The sequence below is a fragment of the Cyprinus carpio genome, chromosome B4 (genome assembly GCF_018340385.1).
Source record: "Cyprinus carpio isolate SPL01 chromosome B4, ASM1834038v1, whole genome shotgun sequence".
Lineage (NCBI taxonomy): Eukaryota > Metazoa > Chordata > Actinopteri > Cypriniformes > Cyprinidae > Cyprinus > Cyprinus carpio.
In genome coordinates, this window is record NC_056600.1 from 19,196,760 (window position 1) to 19,217,965 (window position 21,206).

The following is a 21,206-nucleotide window of genomic DNA, read 5'->3' on the forward strand; positions in this document are numbered from 1 at the left end:
TTTTTTATGTGGGTTCCCGTGAACTGAAGAGTTTCCGGTTTCAGTTATTGAGAAAGTGAAAGTGTAAGAATGCAGAGCAGTCTACAGACACCATTTCCGAGCCTCAAACACCATTTCCTACTTCTGCCTGTGCTTGTATGATATAAATACTGTTAACTCTACAGATAGTGATATTATAAATTTTCAGGTCTTGTGAAATTAACAGTTTTATATTCAAAATTATTAAAAATGTGATTGACAGTACTGTATCCGGCACTTAACAGGGAGTTTGACTTCCCCCAGCTAAGCAAAGCATAATTTCCTTTTCCATATTGATAAAAAGTATTTGGGCATTTAAACATTCATTTCCAAATCTAACTTTTGCTTTTCAGCAAGATTGCCTATGACCCATAGGAGCTGGTGGGTGAATCTGTTCTTATGACACGTGGAAAGTGTATGTGAACATATGAATAAAATCCACTTTAAACAAGTAATATTTGGAAATTAGTTACATTTTAGTGTGTTGCACATCAGCGTCAGAAGCATTTTGACTTTGACAACATGCCAACCCAATTTAAATACTATTTTATTAAACAAAAACACCACAATCTTGTTTCTTGAAACACTACAAATGTAAAACTGAACTACAGCAAAATATGATTCTCTCTCTCTCTCTCTCTCTCTCTCTCTCTCTCTGTGTGTGTGTGTGTGCTACATAAACATATTCATTTGGAATACTGTTTAGTCAAATTATAATTTTCTTCTTCATATTTCATAAACCTTTTTAAAAAACAAGGCTACTGACTAATACATTTAGATTTAACAGTTGTTATAAATTGATACATCATTTAATTTGTCTTCTTGTCAAGCGGCAGCTGATGTCCGGTTTGCAAGTAACTGTGGGCTGCCACTTCCTCCTCACAGCTGCCGATTTTTCACTGAACCTCCTCTCTATAAACTTCTATGGAAACACATTTCTGCCACATAGGGGGCCTTTGATTGATAATAATCATCATATACTAAGTCATGATTCATAAAATAAAAAAATTGTGTATTTGGACGTTTTAACTTAATATTGACATCATCTTTTAATTACGATTTAGTATGGCTTTTCATACAAACAAGAAAACCGAGACCACGCCCCTTGAGCGCTTGCCAATCTTTCATTCACTCGTCCCAGGTATGACGCGTTTGTGTATGTACTACAGTATCTGCTGTCATGTTTGACGTCTCTCCTTTTCATGACTAATACTGTATATACAACCTTGAGTTTCCTTTTCTCTCCCACTTCTGCGTCAGCGAATTTATGATCCTGAGGTTTTCTTGGGTGCGACTTTCAATCGTCTACGCTTAGCAACTTTCAGTTTGTCTGTCAAAATGCAACTCTTATTTGTTTACCCTTTTTTACTAGCTTAGAAATATGGGTTTCTAGTTGAGTTTTTATTTGAAAGTTTTCCCATTGGAGTAATTGTTTTACCTGTTAAAATGCTGTGTGAGGAGTTGGCTGCTTTGGCGCTGGAGGATGAAGTGGAATATATGGACACATCTGAGACTCCTTGGTACTGGTACTACAAGGCAAAGTGTGGTGTCTGGCACAGGGTTGAGGTAAATCCTTAGTTTTCTAATATATTCACTTTCAACCGTTTGTTCTAGAATTTATTAAAAATGCTTTTTTTTAGGATGACCCAAAGAGTTTTATGTCCAGTGATGATCTGGAGAGATATTACCACAGAAACCCACAAGGTGTTATAATCATGAATACTGCTGGAGGTGAGATCCAGATTAACTTTGCAGGTAAACACTGATAATACCCTTACAATCATAACATCATTTAGGAATACTTTAATTTGCATTTTGAAGTAGCTACATATAACATAAAATAAATATAAGCAGCGATGTTGTACAAACCCATAACAGAATAATACCAACATCTGTGTTCATGTCATTATCAGTCACTGTTCTGTTATTATTATTATTTTTTTTTTTTTTTATTATGTTCAAATTTAGCAAGCACACAAATTCATTTAAAAACTGGGAAAGAAAAACGGATTAAACGCTCATTTCAGACTGACACTGGATTCAGGTGAGATATCTATCTATCTATCTATCTATCTATCTATCTATCTATCTATCTATCTATCTATCTATCTATCCTTCTAAACCTTTTCTGAGATTGAATAAGAAAGAAAGAACAAAAAAGGAAGGATTTGGAACTCATACATAGTTACTGTAATACAACTGTGTGAACATTTGTAGGAAACGTACTTCATACATTTACTAAAAACACCCTCAAACCAAGTCACTTCCAAAATGAGTCAAAAAATAAATAAATTCATTAAAAATCAATTGGTGTTAGTTTGTGTAAATATGTTTTAGGTCTATACACAATACATAGAAGTATCGACATCGAGTACAGTCAAGTACCTGCATTCCAGTCCATTTCTTTTTCGATGAAACACAAGTGAAACCAACCGTGCACATGTTTTGTGTAACAGATGCAAATGTGATGAGATTTCGCAATCTCCACCAGCACACTGGAATGATTTTGACTCCGAAACGCCTTATCAGGTAACAGAAAGTGCTTATCCATAGTGTTACATTCATATTTGGACAGTCTCTGAAAATGTTTTCTTATCTCAATCAGATATTCTCTCTGAGAAAAGATAGCAGTGAATATCAGATAGTGGAGAGATTTGTCAGGGGTGATGGCTTACTGCATGATCCCATCATATCCATCAAAAGAATACAGAACCTGGACCTTTGGGAACTGTTTTGTAGGTAATGAGAATGTCTTGCTCCATCTAGAATCATTTTGGTGAATCTCACGAAAACATGTTTTACTTTAAAATAAAATGAACTCATGTATGTATGTATATATTATTATTACTATCATCATTATTAATAATACTAATAATACAGATTGTTATTATTATTTTGTATATAAAGAAAAGGACGCCAGTTTATAAAGCCAAATTCTCTCTCACTTTCTCATTCCTATTATTCTCAATGTTTTCATACTGTATTCCAATTAATTTGTCTTGTGATTTGGAAGAATCTTATGAACACGCAACTTAAAATAAAACGAATAGTAGTAATAATAATAATAATAATAATAATAATAATGTGTATACCAAAAATTACATCTGTTTGTAAGACCATATTTTATTTTTTATTTTTTTAATTATTATTATTCCCATTACTATCAAATGGTTATTTTCATTATCTATATAAATTCCCATTAATAATTTAATTAAAAAAACAAACAAAAAAAAAACGATGTGGATAATACGCATTGTCATTATAGTTGGCAATTTTTTTTTAAATAATATTTCTTTACAAACTAATTCATGCTTATTCCCATTAATCATTTAATGAAAAATGTGTAATCCAGATGCATGTTTTTACACATTATAATAGTAATTTTACTTGCATGTGAAATGATAAAAATGACATTAAAAATATATTACCTAAATACTTGTCTTGAATCCTTAGGAAAAAAGTCCAGTTGATGAGGATAAGAGGACAATCGGATATTAAAGAGCAAATGCTGTTTCATGGCACAGATGCAAAAAACGTGCACTCTATTTGCACATTTAATTTTAACTGCAGACTATCAGAAAAGAAAAGAAAGGCACACGTATATGGCAAAGGTGGGCTGTGACTAAGTTTTTCTTTGGTGTTTTCACATATGAATATGTAGTAACACGTAGTATGAATGTTTAACTTAACATGTAACATAGTATATGTAGTAACAACTGTTTTTTTGTTTGTTTGTTTTTTTGCAGGAACATACTTTGCAAAACATGCATCCCATGCTATTAAATACAGTAACACCAGGCAGGGAACCAAAGTCTTGCTGCTTGCCCGTGTTATTGTTGGGAAGTACAAAAGAGGCCATAGTGATGACTGTACACCTAATGATGACCAGGATGAAAACATACATGATAGTTGTGTAGATGACGCCCTCTATCCAAAGATTTTTGTTATCTTTGATTCCAATCAGATATATCCAGAGTACGTGCTTGAATATCGCAGCAACTAATTTATTGCAATAATAAATGCTGGGAGAACTAGAGAATGTGTGTAAAATGGCAGAATGTTTATATATTACAGGTTAATTGCAGGGCTCTAGACTAACTTTTTGCACTGGTTGCACTGGTGCGCCTAACTTTTTTTCTTAGGTGCACCAGCACAAAAGTTAGGTGCACCCAAATTTTCGACCGCATTGCATTTAACACCGCAGTTTTACAAATTCACTTTTTTTTTTTTTTTTTTTTTTTTTTTTAAATCGCTGTCCATATAGGCAATATTGACTTGTACATAAAGTTCTTTATTTGAAACACAATTCTACAAGAAAGGTAACTTACTGAAAAAGTGTTGGTGCTTAAAGTGCTTCACTGAGCTGAAATTTAAACTTAAAACATCCCAAGATAAATTAAATAAAAAGAAAATCTAAGTTAAGTGTTTTAAGGGTTTCAAACTGAACATCTCATGGCTCAATGTCTTATGGACTATCCTCCATTGAAGTCACATGCCCATCGGATGGCCAACTCCTGTAGTTTGACCTTCTTGATCTTTGGCCTTGGCTAAACCAGCTGGCCACACTCTCTCTAGCAGCAAAATCTTCCAGACTTGGCCCCTCTACACTGATTCTTATCCACTGTGTCTGAATGAAGGGATGCTCTGTCTGATTTGTACAGCTAAACAGTCCCTAAACAGCTTATACTACTGTCTCAGCTATTACAATAGTACAGTTTTGTATGTAATAGCAAAGGGATTATATTTCATTTTTTTTTTTTTATTAAGTTAATTTAGAAAAAAGTTTGTAGCATTTTTTTTTTAAGTAACGACCAAGCGGCCAACGTTAGACAGGGATCAATTTAGCCTTCTCAAATCATCACGACTCGTCTAAAATAAAATCTATAGATATAAAAAGTTCAGGTATAAAAGTTCAAGCATATAACAATGTTTAAACGTTAGACCCAGATAAATGTGCACTATATCCAATAGTTTGTGCGGAGACGCTTCAGGACATGGAGAAGCCAGCGTGATCACTTGCATTTTTTTTCATTAGATACACCGTCATTTTTGCACATAAAGGTAAGAGTAATACAACATTCTTAACTGCAAAGGGTCTTTTATTTGTGTGCACTCACAATATCAACAAAACGTTGTGCTTTTATGAAATAAAGTAAACAAACACAATGCGCTTTCAGCTTCTCGTCTTTAACAGGAGTACAAAAAAGAGACCGAAACTCAGTTAAAACATGCTTCACAGACATGATAAATATATCTATAGAAAACTTTTTCGCGGTAGCACGGTCTCGTGTTGTTTCCACCAGTGCGGCAACTTTTTTTTTCATCACTAATTGATGGATGTCTAAAATATAAAAGTAAGGAGAAGTCTAAAACAGGCCCGAGGCCCAGCCTGCATGTGAACTATGACATGAAAATTATCCTGAATCCCTGCTCTAGGGGCATAAAAAAGTCGGGGCCCGTCGGGCCTGGGCTGAAATGCAGGGCTCTAGCGTCTGTTGTTGAACCACAGGGAGACTTTCAGAGTCGCGGAGATTTTTTTTTTTCCTCGAACGGCTGGTCGCACCGGTGCGACCTCTGATTATTTTCAGTCGCATCATTGAGAAATTAGGTCGCACTCTAGAGCCCTGCTTTGGGAAAATATTTTTGCAAAAGGTTGGTATTTAATGCTTTTTGGGGGACATTTATTGTTATACTGTATGAATGTAACATTTATTTTCACCCAGAGACAGTAAAGACCATCGGAAGCTCACTTGAAGTTGTGCTTTCCCCTCCAGAATCATTTCAAAATAAGAATTCATACAAGTTGAGATCAGAGAATTGATCACCAAAGGATCATTATGGGAGTTGGAACTCAACAGACACGTATCCCAAAAAAACCCATAAAGGTGGCATGTTAAAACTAAACACAATACTTTGTGTCGCTACAGTATACATGGACTTCATTATTTGCCTCATGATGTGAAAACGGGGCCCTTCTAAATAAAGATTCAATAAATATATCTATTTCTTAGCAACTCAGTAGTCGTGTGTTTCTTACTTGGTTTCTCAATGTGCGTTATCCATTGGTTACTTCCAATAGCTCATAGTTCCTTAAAGGAATAATTCACCCAAAAATGAAAGTTTAGCGTAATCATTTATGCACCTTCACCATCATTCCAAAACCATATGACTTGGAACACAAAAGGAGAAATTTGGAACAAAGTACCAGTCACATTGAGGAGCCAACCAAAATCCAAGTCATTATTTACTGAAAATCTTGACATCCACCCTAGTTCTCCTTGACATATTCATGAGAGATGCAGATGCGTCCGAATACACCGTTCATTTTAATCGAATCTTTTCAATAAATCAGTTAATCACAAAACCAATCAGAATAACTCGCTCATGAATCAGATTGATCAGATTCTCAAAATAAATGCTCTGATTCTATGATCTGCTCACAATGCGTTACAGAAAGATTTTTGGTGAATAATAACACCTTTTGGTCTACTCTTTGCAGACAGCTATGCTTTTAGAAAACTTGACGAAGAAATGAAATGTAAATGACTTGAAATATAGCTCATGGACAATGTGGCTTTCGTGTACCAAACATGACAGTCATCCAAGCTTGTAGCAACATGAGGGTGAGTGAATAATTTATTCCATTTGTGGGTGTACTCTTTTATAAAATACAATGTGCAATTTCTGCACCCCTAGTTGTGACAAACAAAACTGTAATCTGTTTATTTGCGTGCTCAGCATGACAATATTGCCTCGACCAAAGGCAACAGATTGAGGTAGAACTTCCTGTTTCTGAGCAAAATTGGTGAAGTGTTTGAAAACCATTATTATTTTTTTAAACAACTGTTTCATAGAGCATAAATTACACGACGCAGCATTAAAATAAATTAATCATCTCTTTGTCACTGACTAACCAGAACGATTCAGTCAAAGTAGTCTTCAATGTCAATGTTAGGATTTAGAAGCTCCTCGCCATATCGGGATAAGTCCATTTGGTTCAGAATGAGGTTCTCGAAAGTTTCCTCCAGGTCCGTCTCTCCGATAAGAACGGCTCCCACCATTCGGCCCCCAGTCAGAACCACCTTTACATACTCCTGGCCTTTTGTACAGCGCACAAGAAGCTCATGGTCCTGACCCAAACCTTGAGCATTAAACTTCCCAAGCAAAACCACCTAAAAAACAAAAGAAAAAAAAAAAAGAAATTAAATGGTTGCAAAATGTATTACAAAATGTGAAAACTACTTTTGTGCCATCCACTGAGAATGCTCTTAAAATTATTCTTCAATTCCTTGTTATGAATTTTAATTAAGGTTGCAAGTAGGCTTATTATTTTACAATAAAAATTAAACAAAACAAACAAACAAAAACGAGCCATAAACATGTTATCATACAACATATGGAGTACTTACAAAAATTATTTTATTTTATTTTAATCTTATAATTTATTATTATGATTTTTATTTTATTTTATAAAAAAATCTATGAAACATAACGGCACACATTAATTTTATAATTTTTTTTTTTTACACACACACACACACACACACACACACACACACACACACATATATATACACATATACACACACACATATATATTATTATTATTGTTATTATTATGTGAATTGTGTGAAGATATTATTGTATTATTGTGTGAATTATTGTGTTAATGTGGCCAGAGACAATTGAATGCCCTTTTTTTAAACCTCACATCTTTTTCACCACTTTCACTCCTAAAGAAGCATCTCTCATATTAATGTTCATAATGTTTCTATTGAATAAACTACTTTGAACTGCAATTCAGCAAATTCAGTCATTCCAGTCATGACTCATGAACAAAAAGGGAACCCATTTTTTTAAATTCTGGATTCTCTGGCAGTAAATTCGAGAATAAAACAATATCTGAAATTTCTTCAGAAAGTGTGGTACCAACAAGAAGAGCATATATATTTTTTTAAAGAAACAGACACAAACAAAAGGACTCACCTTGTAGTTGAAGAATTTGGTGATGTGTGAGAACAGCTCAAAGCAGAAGTCCAGCTCTATAGGCTCCTCCAGAACATCTGCAGCCATACAACGTGCTGCGTACCAGCCCATCTGACGCGCCTGAGTCCACAATCGCATCTTACACATAACAGGAGAGAAGTTTTACAAAATCAACCCTCAGTACATGATTTATACATTAACACAGTTACAGAGGTGCAGCTGTACCTGTTGCCAGAGAGCACTGGGCTCCCAGCCTGCGGTACACACATCTCCAGCCGCATACACATCCTGTTCAGACGTCCGCATATGATCGTCCACTCTCAGACCATGATCTCCTGCCAATTCAAACTGAAATGGGACACATAAAATGAAAAAAGCCTTGAATTCTGGTGTATTGTCCGACTTGCTGTTCATTTCATTGATGAAAGTAGCTACATTTTTCTAAATTTACCTGACAAACCCAGAAAAAAAATACATGTATAATATGTTTAAAACTTTATAAGTTATGCTCTGACAATACTGATAAGCTATAAAAAAAATTTCAGTAATTAAAATTGTATATATGTATATATATATATATATATATATATCTATATATATATATATATATATATATATATCTATATATTATAATTTTTTGAATCACTGAAAAAATAAATTCAGAAAAAAAGCACCACTGGACATATAATATTGACAGATATCCTTCTAATATTACATATCCATATTTATCCATACAATTATAACCAAAATTATATTTTAAATAAATACATAAATAAATAAACATGAAAGTGAAATAAATGGGCCAATTAAAATGCATATTGTTTTACATTGTTGCCACTGAGAAAAGGATCAGTGTTTGGCACGACGCCTGTTGCGCTAACAACGAAATCACAGCCATAAATCTTCCCATTGGTTAACTGAACATAAGCTGGCCACAGTCCTAAAAAAAGAAAAACAAATTTAGTTATTTTGTTTCAGCTGTAAAATACTGCAGATTAATTATTATTTAAATGATGATGATGATGATTATTATTATTATTAAACCTAATTCAGATTTATTTGTGTCGAGTTGGGACTGCAAGAACTCCTGCTGGGTGTAGATCTTGTCAACCTCACACTCATATTCTATATGGACTCCACTGGAATTCTGTGAAATGAAGGAAAACAATCGGAATAAGTGAAAACTGACAATCATCCACCATTGTATGGTGACTAATGTACAACTGTGAAAACATACTGGATACAAACCTGCTCTGTTCCCCTTAGTTCAATCCCCTCATGCCAATCTGGGCCCAAGGCACTGCCAAGCTCCCCTGTAGCCCCACTCTGGCCTGCTATGAAACATACACATGTGACACACTTGACAGAATTGATTATTTTTTATTTATTTTTTTTTAATCAGCTCGTAATGAAACAAAATATTGTAGTTTGTAAGACTTACAGAAATAGAACAGTGTAAATGGTATTATTATTACAAAAAAAGCAATAAGAAGTGCAAGTGTCCAAACAAGGACTGGTACATAATACATATTATGATCCTTTAAAAGGTTAGTTCACCCAAAAATGAAAATTAGGCTGTTTTACTCACCCCCGAGGCATCCTAGGTGTATATGACTTTCTTGATTCAGACGAATCCAGTTGGAGTTATATAAAAAAATTGTCTTAGATCTTTCAAGCTCTATCATTGCAGTCAGCGGGTGTTGCATCGCTTCAGTCCAAAAGACATGAAATAAAAAGCGCCCTTCCATAAAAAGAAAGTGTCTCACACGGCTCCGGGGGGAGAACAACGGCCTCCTGTAGCGAATCGATGCATTTTTGTAAGAAAAATATCCATATTCAAAACGTTATAATCACTTGAATCTGGCTTGCGCTCAGTGTTGTAAACGGAAGCAGTTCCGGGGGAATTACGTACGCTGCTCAGAAGTGATGCACACTGAAACGCAGCAGAGAGATCAAAATAAAACAATGGTCACTAATTAGAAGTACAAAATGAGGATTTGTAAAGAAGAATTTCAGATATAAGCCAAGAGGAGACTGGTTTTCCTTTGTGATCCTGTAAACAAACGTTGCTTTTCACAAGACTCACTGGCGCATGCGCAATGCTAAACCTCATACGTCATGCTCCCGGAACTGCTTCACTGCAATGATAGAGCTTGAAAGATCATAGACAATTCTTAATATAAAGAAAGAAGAAAGTCGTATACACCTAGGATGCCCCGGATAAGTAAAACACAGCCTAATTTTCATTTTTGGGTGAACTAACCCTTTAAGCAAAACTGTATTTATAATTTATTAGTGAGAAAACAGGTTTACCCTTTTTACTTCATTACAGTTGCACTCATATACTTACTTTCCATCAAAACTGCCAGAAGAGGGCAGCAGTGCTCACTGTGTGTGAGTGTGTAAACCAGTGTGTAAGCTGAATTCATACCTCCAGTCTTGTCAGTAGTGTAGCGTGCTCTCTTGCAGGGCAAAGATCTTTCTTTTTTGTCAACCTCCAGTGAGGGAATGAGAAACTGAGCAGCTCCTGCATCAAAGAATGTGTTTCCTATGGCTCTATCCTTTACAGCCCAGATCACTTCACAACCTTCTACTTCATACCTACAGGAGCACACAGCAGGCTTTATAAAATATCACAATACATCTCTCTCTCACTTTTTTTTTTTTTTTTTTTAAAACATTGTTCTGTTTGCATTTGGACCTAGACTTCCAAACAAACATTTGGATGCACATGCTTTAATTATTACATAAATAAAATCATCAATCTGTAGGAAAATCATCAAAATATGAAAAAACATAACACAAATGAATTTTGAAATAACACAAATGGGAGCAATTGGAATTATGTAGTGGAAATGTTAAACCGATAACATTATTATATTATATTATAATGTTTTTTTTCTTCTTTACTTTGGCTTGCCAACATAATTTCAATTATTTTTCACATTACTGATAATAGTAAAATAATCTTAATACCAAATAACAAAGATTAATTTTGAAATAAATGGGAGTAGAAGAATTATAAAGCAGAAACGTATGGAAATTATATTACTTTCATTTAATTGCATTTTTAATTTGGTAAAAAAATAAACAAACAATCAATTTATACACAATTATATTTCTATACAAAATTAATTCCAAGCATTTAAGTGACTAATAGTGTGTTTTTGTTGTTTTTTGGTGTGTGTGTGTTTACTGTGCAGATACCGTATTATCAGTATTAACGATTCAGATACTTACACCAGTTCTAATGCGATTCCTCCATTGCCAATGACAACTATCCTTTTAGCCTTTGATAATCGCTTTTGAAACTCCTGTGAAAATAGCATCAATCATCACATTCATGTTTGTTATGTTCAACACATAATATTCATTATTAACGAGTGTACCTGAGCGCTGTCCGTGTCCCGTATGCCCAGCACATGAGGGTTATCCTGGGTGAGAAGCTTGGGTCTGGCTCCGCTGCAGATACACAGCTTTTTATAATGAAACGTCTGACCATTCTCTGCTTGTAAAAGCTGCAGAAATTCAGTGAGTGATTATAATTCAATTTAGAATATTTTAGGGAAAAGAAACAAAGTGTTTGTCTTAACATACATGTTCTTTAGCTCGCAGGAGTTTGACTGCAGATTGTATGACTTTCAGATTGGGATACTTTTCTTCTAAAACACTGGAGGGCTGCTCCTCGACATCGAATTCTTCCAACGTCTTCGACACCTGGATGAAGAAAGGTTGTTGACAAAAAAGTTTTTTTTTTTTTTTTTTAATTCACTTTTTTCTTTTTTTCTTTTTAAATTCAATATCCAGATTTTTGAGCATACTGTACTATATTTATTACATTTGACCTCATTTACCTAACTAATTTGGAATCTGTGTACAATTTGTATTTTTAATAAACCAAATAGATTATTAAGGACGTACAATAAAGGTTTTAAAATAGTTTAATTTTCCACAATAAATAGCCAAAGTGCTCCTAATTAAAGAAAGACAGAATTTCAACGTTAAATAGCAAACCTGTTTGAAATTTGTAACCGTCTTTACTAAGGGTGAGGCTGTCAGAAGACAAACGTCATCTGATGCGAACTGCGATGCGATCTGCAAAAGTTTTCAAAATTTTAAGACCAGACAGTTATCAGACCAGTCATTATAGATCAGTTATCGATTTGTTCGTACCTGTTCAGCACAAGTTACACCTGCGATTCCTCCTCCGACGATCACAAATGTGACTTGCTTATCTGAAGCCATTGAGACAGTAAAGTCCTTTGTATGTACTTTTTTTTAGACTTTATGTCAGCATTATTGGGATGATTTTTTTTGTGATTTTTTTTTGATGTTTTTTGTTGTTCTTTAAAGATTCATAACCATATTAATCACTAAAAAAGACACGTATTAAGAGCAACCTCAACCCGACTATATTTAGTCTGATTGGACTTCCGTGTTTACCTTTCTCTGCGGACTACGGAAAGCGTAAAGTGTCAATATTTATGCGCTTTGCTATAATAGGAGATTCTATCAAAAATAAACCCGACTATATTTAGTCTGATTACTGACTAGGAGATTCTATCCAAAGTTATTATTGTTAAGATACAAAATCACATTCCAGAATATAACACATCTTATTCAGCCTTGGTTGAGCATGACCAAAAACAGATAAAATAAATAAATAATAATAATAATAAAACGTTAAAATAAACCCAACCACAGAAGAAAGAAAAATGCAAAGAAAATAAATACAAAAATATGCTTCGAAAATAAAATACAACAAATTGGGCTTTTAAATCAAATTATAGAAATCCAAGAGAGAAGTCAATTTAAGGGCTTTCTTGTTCTTAACAAAATTTGGGCTTTTAAAGAATGTACCACAGTGAATAAAGTTGTATTGTCTGTCTTCTGTCTGTCTGTCTGTCTGTCTATATTATATATATATATATATATATAGATATATATATCTATATATATGTGTTGTATTATGCTAATGTATGTATGATATATCAACCATATCACAATCTAATTGGGTTACTTATATAAAAATATTAAAAGGTCAAGATCTGTCATCCACAACCTACAGTCTACACTAATTATATTATATGTAGCTATATGACTAACAAATTAAATGAAATTAACATATTAGATTAAAATGTATTCTAAATTTATCTTTGGTTACATTTTAAGCCTGCAATAAATTATGCAGCTTGAATGAATAACATATGAAAAAAAGAGTTGTTCCAAATATCAGTGCTGCAGGTAATTACAGCTGTATGAAATGGTGTATATGTAATGCCCTCTGATTTTATGTCTGAAGAGTGTTGCTTTTATGAGTCACAGGATGAAAATAAACCAAGAGTGTCAAATGTGTCAAAATAAGTGAAAAATATATATATATATCAGGATAACATACACAGACGTGGAAGTGTTATCTGAATTACTGCATCAGTGGCAAAAATGTTGATATGCCCTGTAGACATGTTAAAACATTGCCCCAAATGTGACACGTCAACCCCCTTATTTGATCCACACAGAAAGGGCAGCCCGTGGACATGAGGATAGCTTAAGTTCATTGGACAGGAGAGTTCATATGGTAATATTCTCTTCTCAGAATATGCCTGGGTGATTCAAACCTAATGAACTACATGTGTGTCATGCTGTTTTTAATTCTTTAGGCTAATCTTAGCGGCACATACAGCATGTGTCATTTTCCCCAACTTTAAATTCAAACATCACTCACAGATAGAAACACTTTTCAGGAAAAGGGGAAAGGGGGGGACTGCTGAAAAGGTGGTTTATACTGGTTTGTTACTGGTCTGGACATGAGCTGCCATTGTGAAATAAAGAAGTGTATATATATATATATATATGTTTATGCTGGTTTTTTGAAATAAAGAAGTGATACATTATATATATTTATTTATATTTTAGTTTAGGGACTTTTTTTTAATTTTTGTTTAGGGACCAATTCTTACTATTTACTAGTTGCTTTTTTGCTTGTATATTCACATATCAAAATGCCTTATTCTGCATGACCATCTTTCAGATCCCTTAAACTTAACAAATACCATTATTAAGCCGCAAATTGGGAGAATATTGAGGCAAAAGTCATAGTTAATAGCTAGTTAATAGTGAGAATTGGTCCCCAAACTAAATTGTGACTTAGGTTTAATGACACATTTAAGTACACTTTTAAAAAGTTACCTTTTTTTATTAATCGAAAGTTACATTTTATGTTAAAATGTGTTTTAAATCATTATGCTCTGATGTTTTGACTAACACATAGGCATAGCACATATAAAGGACTTGAATTTTAAGTGTGCTATTAGCTATTACAAAAAGTTAATATGATAATATAAAGATGTAATAAATTGCAAATTACAAATATATTTAATTACAAATTTTTTCTCAATAGAAGTGACATTACAGTATTTTTATTGTTATGTATTTTGTCATAGCAGTACCAAGGCGATAGAAGTAATTATGAAATTGCATATAAAGAGGTACATCATGAACTCTGTCACGACACACACACTGGGAGCACAGGAACGAGCGAGAAGACGAGGAATAAAGTAAATCCAAAAGGTTTTAATAAAGGCATGCTGGGGATAACAGGGAACACGGGAGACATCAGGCTAACAAAATGACATTTAACAGCAGACATGAGGCAGAACATACTAGTCACACGGTCGTGGTTGTAGAAGTAGCAAAGGAATAGAAATAAAGGAGGTTTTTAATAAACATCAACACACACTGACCATTCAAAATAACATTAATCCAGGACCAAGAATAGACAGAAACTGAGGGCTTATAAAGACTGGCAAACTAAGGAACAAACAAGATGATTAATACAACACAGGTGGAAACTAATGATAACCAATGACAACAGGAAACAGTAAGAACCAAATAAGGGCAAACAGGAACTTAATAGGAACATACATGTGGGCTGCATCTGAAAACTTAGGCAGGTGACTTGCTGCCTCGCTGCCCTATCAGGCAATGACTTTGCAGGCAGCGGTTTTACACAAAGGCACCTCATGAAACTGATTTTGGACAGGCTTCTGAGGCAGAGTAATGGTTTAATGATCTACAGCAAAATATAGAGAGCTTTGATAACTAAGTGGATATTTAATTACTGCAATATTAATTTCTCGCTAGAAATGACAAAATGCTGATCAAAAACGTCTCAGGTTACGAATGTAACCATGGTTCCCTGAGTAGGGAACGAGACGAAGTTCCCACCTAACCTTGGTCAGGTGAAGAGCAGGTGGTTACATGGGAATTAGGAAGGGGAGGATAAGGGCAGATGTAAAAACCCCCAAAAGGAACGAGTAGGTATTTAATTATCGCTCTGATTCGGACAAGAATGCTGATGCCTCGTCTGGATCACATCCCTTAGGTCTTGCCTACCTCCCTGTGACCCACGATTCCTTTTACCCCTACCCGCAGGTGGGGGAGGAGCGTGAGTCACGACACTAGCCTTCTGTGCCGGTCTCTGATCCTCAGACCGAGACGGACCAGGACCCCCATGTGGTTTGGGCTCAGACCTGGACCTTCGTGGAATGAAGGATCTGAAGGCAGCTGAGCGAGCCTTTGCCTCCCTGAACTTTTTGACCAATGCTGTCTCAATGGAGGTACCGAAAAGTTCGGAAGATGAAACCTGAGCATCGAGAAGAAAGCCTTTTCATTCTGCCCAATGTCTGCCAGGTTCACCCACAGATGTCTCTTTGTTGTCACTATTTGTTACATAGATGTGCGCATTGGGGATGTGGACTGCTTGATAGCATGGAGAGAGGGATCAGTGGTGTGGCGCAGCTTGGCTACCTGATCAGGAGAAAGGCCCTCGCCTTTATCCAGGTCTTTTAGCAGATCAGCCTGATATGCTTGAAGCACCGCCATCGCGTGTGATGAAGTCACAGCCTGACCTGCTGCGTATCCCTTGACATTTAAGCGAGATGTATCCTGAAGGGGCTTAGATGGCATGGAGGGAGACTAAGAGAGGACGTCTCCCCCACAGAAAGAAAGCATCGCCTCGATGTTGACATAACTCTTATGCTAAAACCGATGATGCAAGAAGAAAACTGCCTCTTCCATTCCTTTTCGATCTCTGCATGGAGATCAGGCAGGAATGGAAGGCTCACCTGAGCTGGAGGGCTATGGTCAGAAAGTGTTAAAGATATAACATCATCCTCCTAAGGCTCTCTTTTGTCCACCGCCGACGAGCGCGAAAGGGAAAGTCCCTTTCTAAACTCCTCAGCGAGATCCACCTGTGATCCCCATAAGCTCATTCTCCTCCGTGCCTCAGCAGCGGTGGGTCCTGAACCGTGAGAAGCAGATGGCTGCCCTTCTTTCCTCGAAAAGAGAGACGAATGAGAGCGGTGCTTTTTCATTGAAAAAATGCTCACAATGCACGCAGATTGTCCCCTCAAAGACATCGTGTGCGTGCTCTTCACCCAAACAAATGACACACTGTGTGTGTCATCAGGTGTCAAATAAAGCAGACACAGATGCACATACTGTCTAAAAGCTTGCTAGTAGTTGCCATGATAGACAGAGAAAGATCTCTCTTACCAGTTCTTTCAGATGCATGCTTCAATTTAAAAAAGTCAGTGAGTGAGGAGGAGGGAGTGAATTGTTCTCCCGGCGCCTATTTTTCCATAGTCGCGCCGGTAGTGACGTCAGGGGCTGTCGCCGACCAACTCGTTGGTGTTTTTTCAATGTATGCTTCAGACACGGGTCATGATGAGGTGTTCCCCATAGCGACCCCTAGAGGATGCAGTTCGAAGTTCGCTTGAAAGGGAACATACATTTACACACAAACTGACCATCGACCGCAACTTTCAGACGCCATCTTTATTTTTTGGCTTAACTGTCACAGAATGGAACACACAGGATTGTAGGATATCAAAGGCAGTGAAGGATACATTTATGCTGCCTTCAAAAATCGGCCAGATGAAGGCATCTCAGGAGACAGGAACTGAAAATAACTTTGAATTCGGATGTGCCTTGATGCCTTCCTACCTTGGAATGCGTCCTCCGAAGGCAGCATTTTTCAGTTTTCGGATGCAGCCGTGATGATGCTTTAAATACACAGAACAAATGGGACACACCTGGGAACAATACGAACTAAATGGGGAAAACCTGGACTAAATGAGCATACGGACAGAAACAGGAAGGACCAAATAAGGGCAAGGAAGGCACATGAGGAGCAAAACACACACAAGTCCAGAGTCTGACACTGTAAATGTAAGATAATTGAATTTAAATTCAAACTACATGCAGTTTAATTTAATTGCAATAATATGCAATTAAATGTATAAAAATCTTAAATTCACTACTCAGTTAAATCAAACCTGGGGAAAACTAGGACATGGAGCATGTGGAGGAGAAAAACAGAAAAGGACCAGAACCCAGAAACTATGTTAAAGTATACTTATTTTTAACAGGGGTGTTCACCTGCAAAAATTACTGGTTAAACTAGAATTCTGGTTAAGACAACTGAATCCAGAACACAACATACCAACAATCAGCAAAACTGGTCTTTTTAACAGGGATATGATTTATTTATGATTATATTATAATATACTATATATATATATATATATAGTAATTACAATGGATAATATTTTAATAACTGTAATAACTCTGAACCTACCCATAAACCTAATCTTAACCCAATATGTAGTTACGTTATATTATAAGTACTTTCTTAGGTAAGTACAGTGTAAAAAAAAAAAAAACCTACATAGTCAGGCATGAGATATGGAACATCAGTTGCATAGGACAAAATGACACTATTAACTAAGTTTGCATTACACTAATTAAAAGTACCAGTTAATTATTCACATGAAATGAGTCACACTTGAACTCAAGCTATCCTCTCCTCTCTGTCTAGTCTGTGTACGTAATGGATCTGATGGCTCTGTATGTCAGCCATATTAACTGCACTGAACAGCGGCTGTAGCCTTTAACCTCTTCATGCATACCCACGTCATTATGACAGATATATCAACCGCCAAATTATCCGTGACCGCAGTCAATCCTACTATTTCCTGTTATATTAATACAAGAAACACCCTGGCTGTTTGATACGCTTAGATCAGAGTAGAAGTGATGTCACACCAGGGTAAAAACAAGTTTAGTACAAAGTCAGGATAATTAGGATGTATATTTGATACATCAAATGATATGAAGTGCTTAGTGTTGTATTTGCTCAGGCCATATTTTACCTCAAAATCTACATAAAATTTTTAAATAATATATTTTGTACATAAAATATGAAAATATTTAAGATTGCTTCAGATATTATTTTAAGGACAATTGTGCATGTTTATTTTGACACCACATGCTACAATAGTAAATGACTACAAAACATTTTTTTTTTTTTTCAGAAATTATGTGCATGATGTTTAATTTATCAATACAGATGCCCGTCTTGTGAAAATTTATGTCTGAAACTTTTTATTAGGTCTTACCTGTCCATCTCTCATTCATGTCATTATTTGAAATGGCACTGACATCTGTTTTTGTGCTTGATTGATTCATGTTCTGGCCCCTCCACGTTTATATATCACATCTATTTCTGGCTCTATAACATCTTTTGATTAGAGCAACCACATTAGAACATCCGGTGGATGTTCACCGTCAGAGGGAAGAAGAAAAATGAATAGAATATGTTCATGTGTTTGACAGTTCAAATGTGGACAAAATGAAAGCACCTTTTGATGACAGAGATGTTTTTAGAGTTGGCCAAAATATAACTGTAAATTGAAACAGGTGTCAAAAGACAATACATTTTCACATAACTTTTTTGTGCCACTATTGTTTTTTGTTTGTTTGTTTTGTTTTTTTTCACACTATTTTTCTGTGACCTGAAATCACTGTTATGCATTTATAGTTTTTTTTGCATAGTTTACACAGTACACTGTACACAGTACAGTGCAATATACTATCTAAATCAAATAAAAGTTTTTAAAACCTTTACACATACTGTATTCCTCAGCATAAGAACATAAACCAACAGTCCAACAAAATGATTTCCTCCTCATCATTTTAGTCACAATGTCACAATGAAGTCACAATGAAAATTTAGCAATAGTAAGGTATCATACACTCTTAAAGGGGTCCTATTATGCTCTTTTACAAGGTCTTGATTTTGTTTTGGGGTTGTACTAGAACAGGCTCTCATACTAGGTTGTTCAAAAAACACATTACTTTTCACATATTTTACATTATTACAACACCTCTCTCCCCACTCTAGCATAAACGGGTGGAATAGTTCCTGTATCAAATGAAGGCCCGCCTTCTGAAATACAAGATGTGCTGTGATTAGTTAGCTGGGCCAGTATGTGCTGTGATTGGTTAGCTGGGCCAGTGTGTGTTGTGATTGACAGCACTCAGCGCCTGGTCGGGAAATATCATGCCCCTTACCATAGCTACCTGCTGTGAGCTTTAGTGTAAATATTGCGTCAAAATCAAATCAGTTTGAGCGTGATTTAAACCCGGATGATTGTAACCACTGATTGAAAGTTAGCATGTCTCCGACATAGTGATAACACTCGTTGCCTTCTCTAGTGCAGCTCAACCGGGTCTCGTCCCATTCATCGATATTTGTGATATCACAAATCACGGAAATTATGCATTGTAGTCAAAACGAGTCATTCATTTTTAGTTTTTGAAAAGTGATTTCTGTTCGATAAAATATCTCCTTTTGAATTGGACTTTGTGCTTTGTAACTTTGCAGATCTTTTTTATGCTCAAACAGCAACATTACAGACTAACTAAAGATGAAAAAGTAAAAAAGCATAATAGCACCCCTTTAAAAATAAAGGTGCTTCACGATGCCATAGAAGAACCTTTTTTTTTTTTTTGTCTAAATGGTTCCATAAAGAACCTTTAACGTCTGAAGAACCTTTATCTTTCACTAAAGGTCCTTTGTGGCGAAAGAAGGTTCTTCAGATTTTAAAAAGGTAAGAAAGAGATGGTTCTTTAAAGAACCTTTGACTGAATGGATCTTTGTGGAACCAAAAATAATTCTTCTATGGCATCGCTGTTGTTTACTAAACAATAAAAATATAAAAAAATATATTTTCAATTAAACAAAATTGTGCCACAGTTCTAATAATAGGCATAATAACTGCTGTTGGCTGGATTATTATTATTATTATTGTTATTATTATCATTATCATCATCATCATCATCATCATCATTATCATTATCATATGGGAGTTGCTTATATTAAATTTATTGCAGAAACAGCACAATATGCAAAATATTTGATCCAATTCACTCAAAATATTTACAAGAATGCAAGCATTCTCAAATTCTGAATTCTATTAACTGGTCAGTCGGGTTAAAGCTATCTGCTGGTTCCAATATTTTACCAGTTATAGTTCAGAATCTGAAAGTTAATCAGGTCAAAGTTTGGTTCTAGATCTTTATCTTTCACTTTGAGCTGAGGTAAATTTCTGTTAAAGTGCAAGAGTCAATGAAAAAAGGATTTGAATGTACTGGTCACACTATATTTTAAGGTCCAATTCACGCTATTAACAAACCATTAACTATGACTTCTGCTTATTAATATTTAGTAAGGTACTTCAGTTTAAGTATTGGGATTAGTGATGTAGAATATGCTCATGCAGAATATGTGATTTTTAAGTGTTAATAAACAGCCAATATGTTAATATTAGGCATACTAATAAGCAACTGATTAATAGTGAGAAGTGGTCCCTATTCTAAATTGTTACGAGTGTACTATTGTCTGTTTTCTCTGCCATTTTTGTACCTCCTCAATTTTATAAATAGTACATGTGTTTTTGTATGTATTGCAGGGGTCCTTAGCAAGGACCAGTCATTGTCAGAGGTCTATAATGAACTAGTATGTTGCATAAATTGAGTGGTTTTTATGGCTATAATCGATGTATGCAACCACTTCATGTTGGTGCATTAACATATCTGTGTGTTCATCAAAAATCATATAGTGAGGTGCTGCATCCAATCAGATGGTGTCAGGCAGGGTCTTTTCTAATGGTTGTGGGATACTTTCACTTTTTAGATCAGTTTCTGTTGAGGGTAATGTATTATTTATTTTCTTCTTGGTTTAAAAAGTAAGCCTTTCTTACTACATTGCTATTGAACTTCTTTCTACCTGTACGTAAAATCTTCAATGGGTTTATTGACCTTATTATAATAACATTGAGCAGAGAAGTGGATTTTTA

At 35.2% G+C, this 21,206-nt stretch overlaps 2 protein-coding genes across 4 annotated transcripts; one reads left to right on the plus strand and one right to left on the minus strand.

The window, feature by feature from the left end:
- The first annotated feature begins 975 nt into the window (after positions 1 to 975).
- LOC109098158 (protein mono-ADP-ribosyltransferase PARP11-like) lies at positions 976 to 6,032 on the plus strand. Of its 2 annotated transcripts, XM_042722331.1 has the most exons (8): positions 976 to 1,584; positions 1,659 to 1,773; positions 1,987 to 2,062; positions 2,475 to 2,547; positions 2,624 to 2,757; positions 3,472 to 3,629; positions 3,765 to 3,993; positions 5,793 to 6,032. In XM_042722331.1, exons 1-8 carry the CDS (start codon positions 1,465 to 1,467, stop codon positions 5,806 to 5,808), a joined length of 921 nt encoding a protein of 306 aa, XP_042578265.1. In that variant the 5' UTR covers positions 976 to 1,464; the 3' UTR covers positions 5,809 to 6,032. The 2 variants fall into 2 exon arrangements, with proteins under 2 accessions (XP_042578265.1, XP_042578264.1); XM_042722330.1 differs by lacking the exon at positions 5,793 to 6,032 and having other exon boundaries at positions 977 to 1,584; positions 3,765 to 4,054.
- A 293-nt stretch (positions 6,033 to 6,325) lies between these two features.
- pyroxd1 (pyridine nucleotide-disulphide oxidoreductase domain 1) lies at positions 6,326 to 12,261 on the minus strand. 2 transcript variants are annotated; one of them, XM_042722329.1, is made up of 12 exons: positions 12,178 to 12,261; positions 12,019 to 12,099; positions 11,602 to 11,721; positions 11,394 to 11,522; positions 11,245 to 11,318; positions 10,436 to 10,605; positions 9,253 to 9,335; positions 9,049 to 9,151; positions 8,832 to 8,944; positions 8,230 to 8,352; positions 8,005 to 8,142; positions 6,326 to 7,190 (listed from the first exon to the last, which is right to left on the minus strand). In XM_042722329.1, exons 1-12 carry the CDS (start codon positions 12,247 to 12,249, stop codon positions 6,942 to 6,944), a joined length of 1,455 nt encoding a protein of 484 aa, XP_042578263.1. In that variant the 5' UTR covers positions 12,250 to 12,261; the 3' UTR covers positions 6,326 to 6,941. The 2 variants fall into 2 exon arrangements, with proteins under 2 accessions (XP_042578263.1, XP_042578262.1); XM_042722328.1 differs by having other exon boundaries at positions 9,253 to 9,338.
- Positions 12,262 to 21,206: the final 8,945 nt, after the last annotated feature.

Bases quoted from the DNA above. Each gene is read 5' to 3' on its own strand.
- LOC109098158 (XM_042722330.1), top strand. From the start codon at position 1,465: ATGCTGTGTGAGGAGTTGGCTGCTTTGGCGCTGGAGGATGAAGTGGAA. The intron at 2,063-2,474 runs GTGAGATATCTA...TTTGTGTAACAG, and splicing joins CAGACTGACACTGGATTCAG to ATGCAAATGTGATGAGATTT. The intron at 3,630-3,764 runs GTGGGCTGTGAC...GTTTTTTTGCAG, and splicing joins GGCACACGTATATGGCAAAG to GAACATACTTTGCAAAACAT.
- pyroxd1 (XM_042722328.1), bottom strand. From the start codon at position 12,249: ATGGCTTCAGATAAGCAAGTCACATTTGTGATCGTCGGAGGAGGAATC. The intron at 9,152-9,252 runs GTTTGTATCCAG...TTCATTTCACAG, and splicing joins AACTAAGGGGAACAGAGCAG to AATTCCAGTGGAGTCCATAT. The intron at 8,353-8,831 runs GTAAAACAATAT...GTCCCATTTCAG, and splicing joins CTTTTCTCAGTGGCAACAAT to TTTGAATTGGCAGGAGATCA.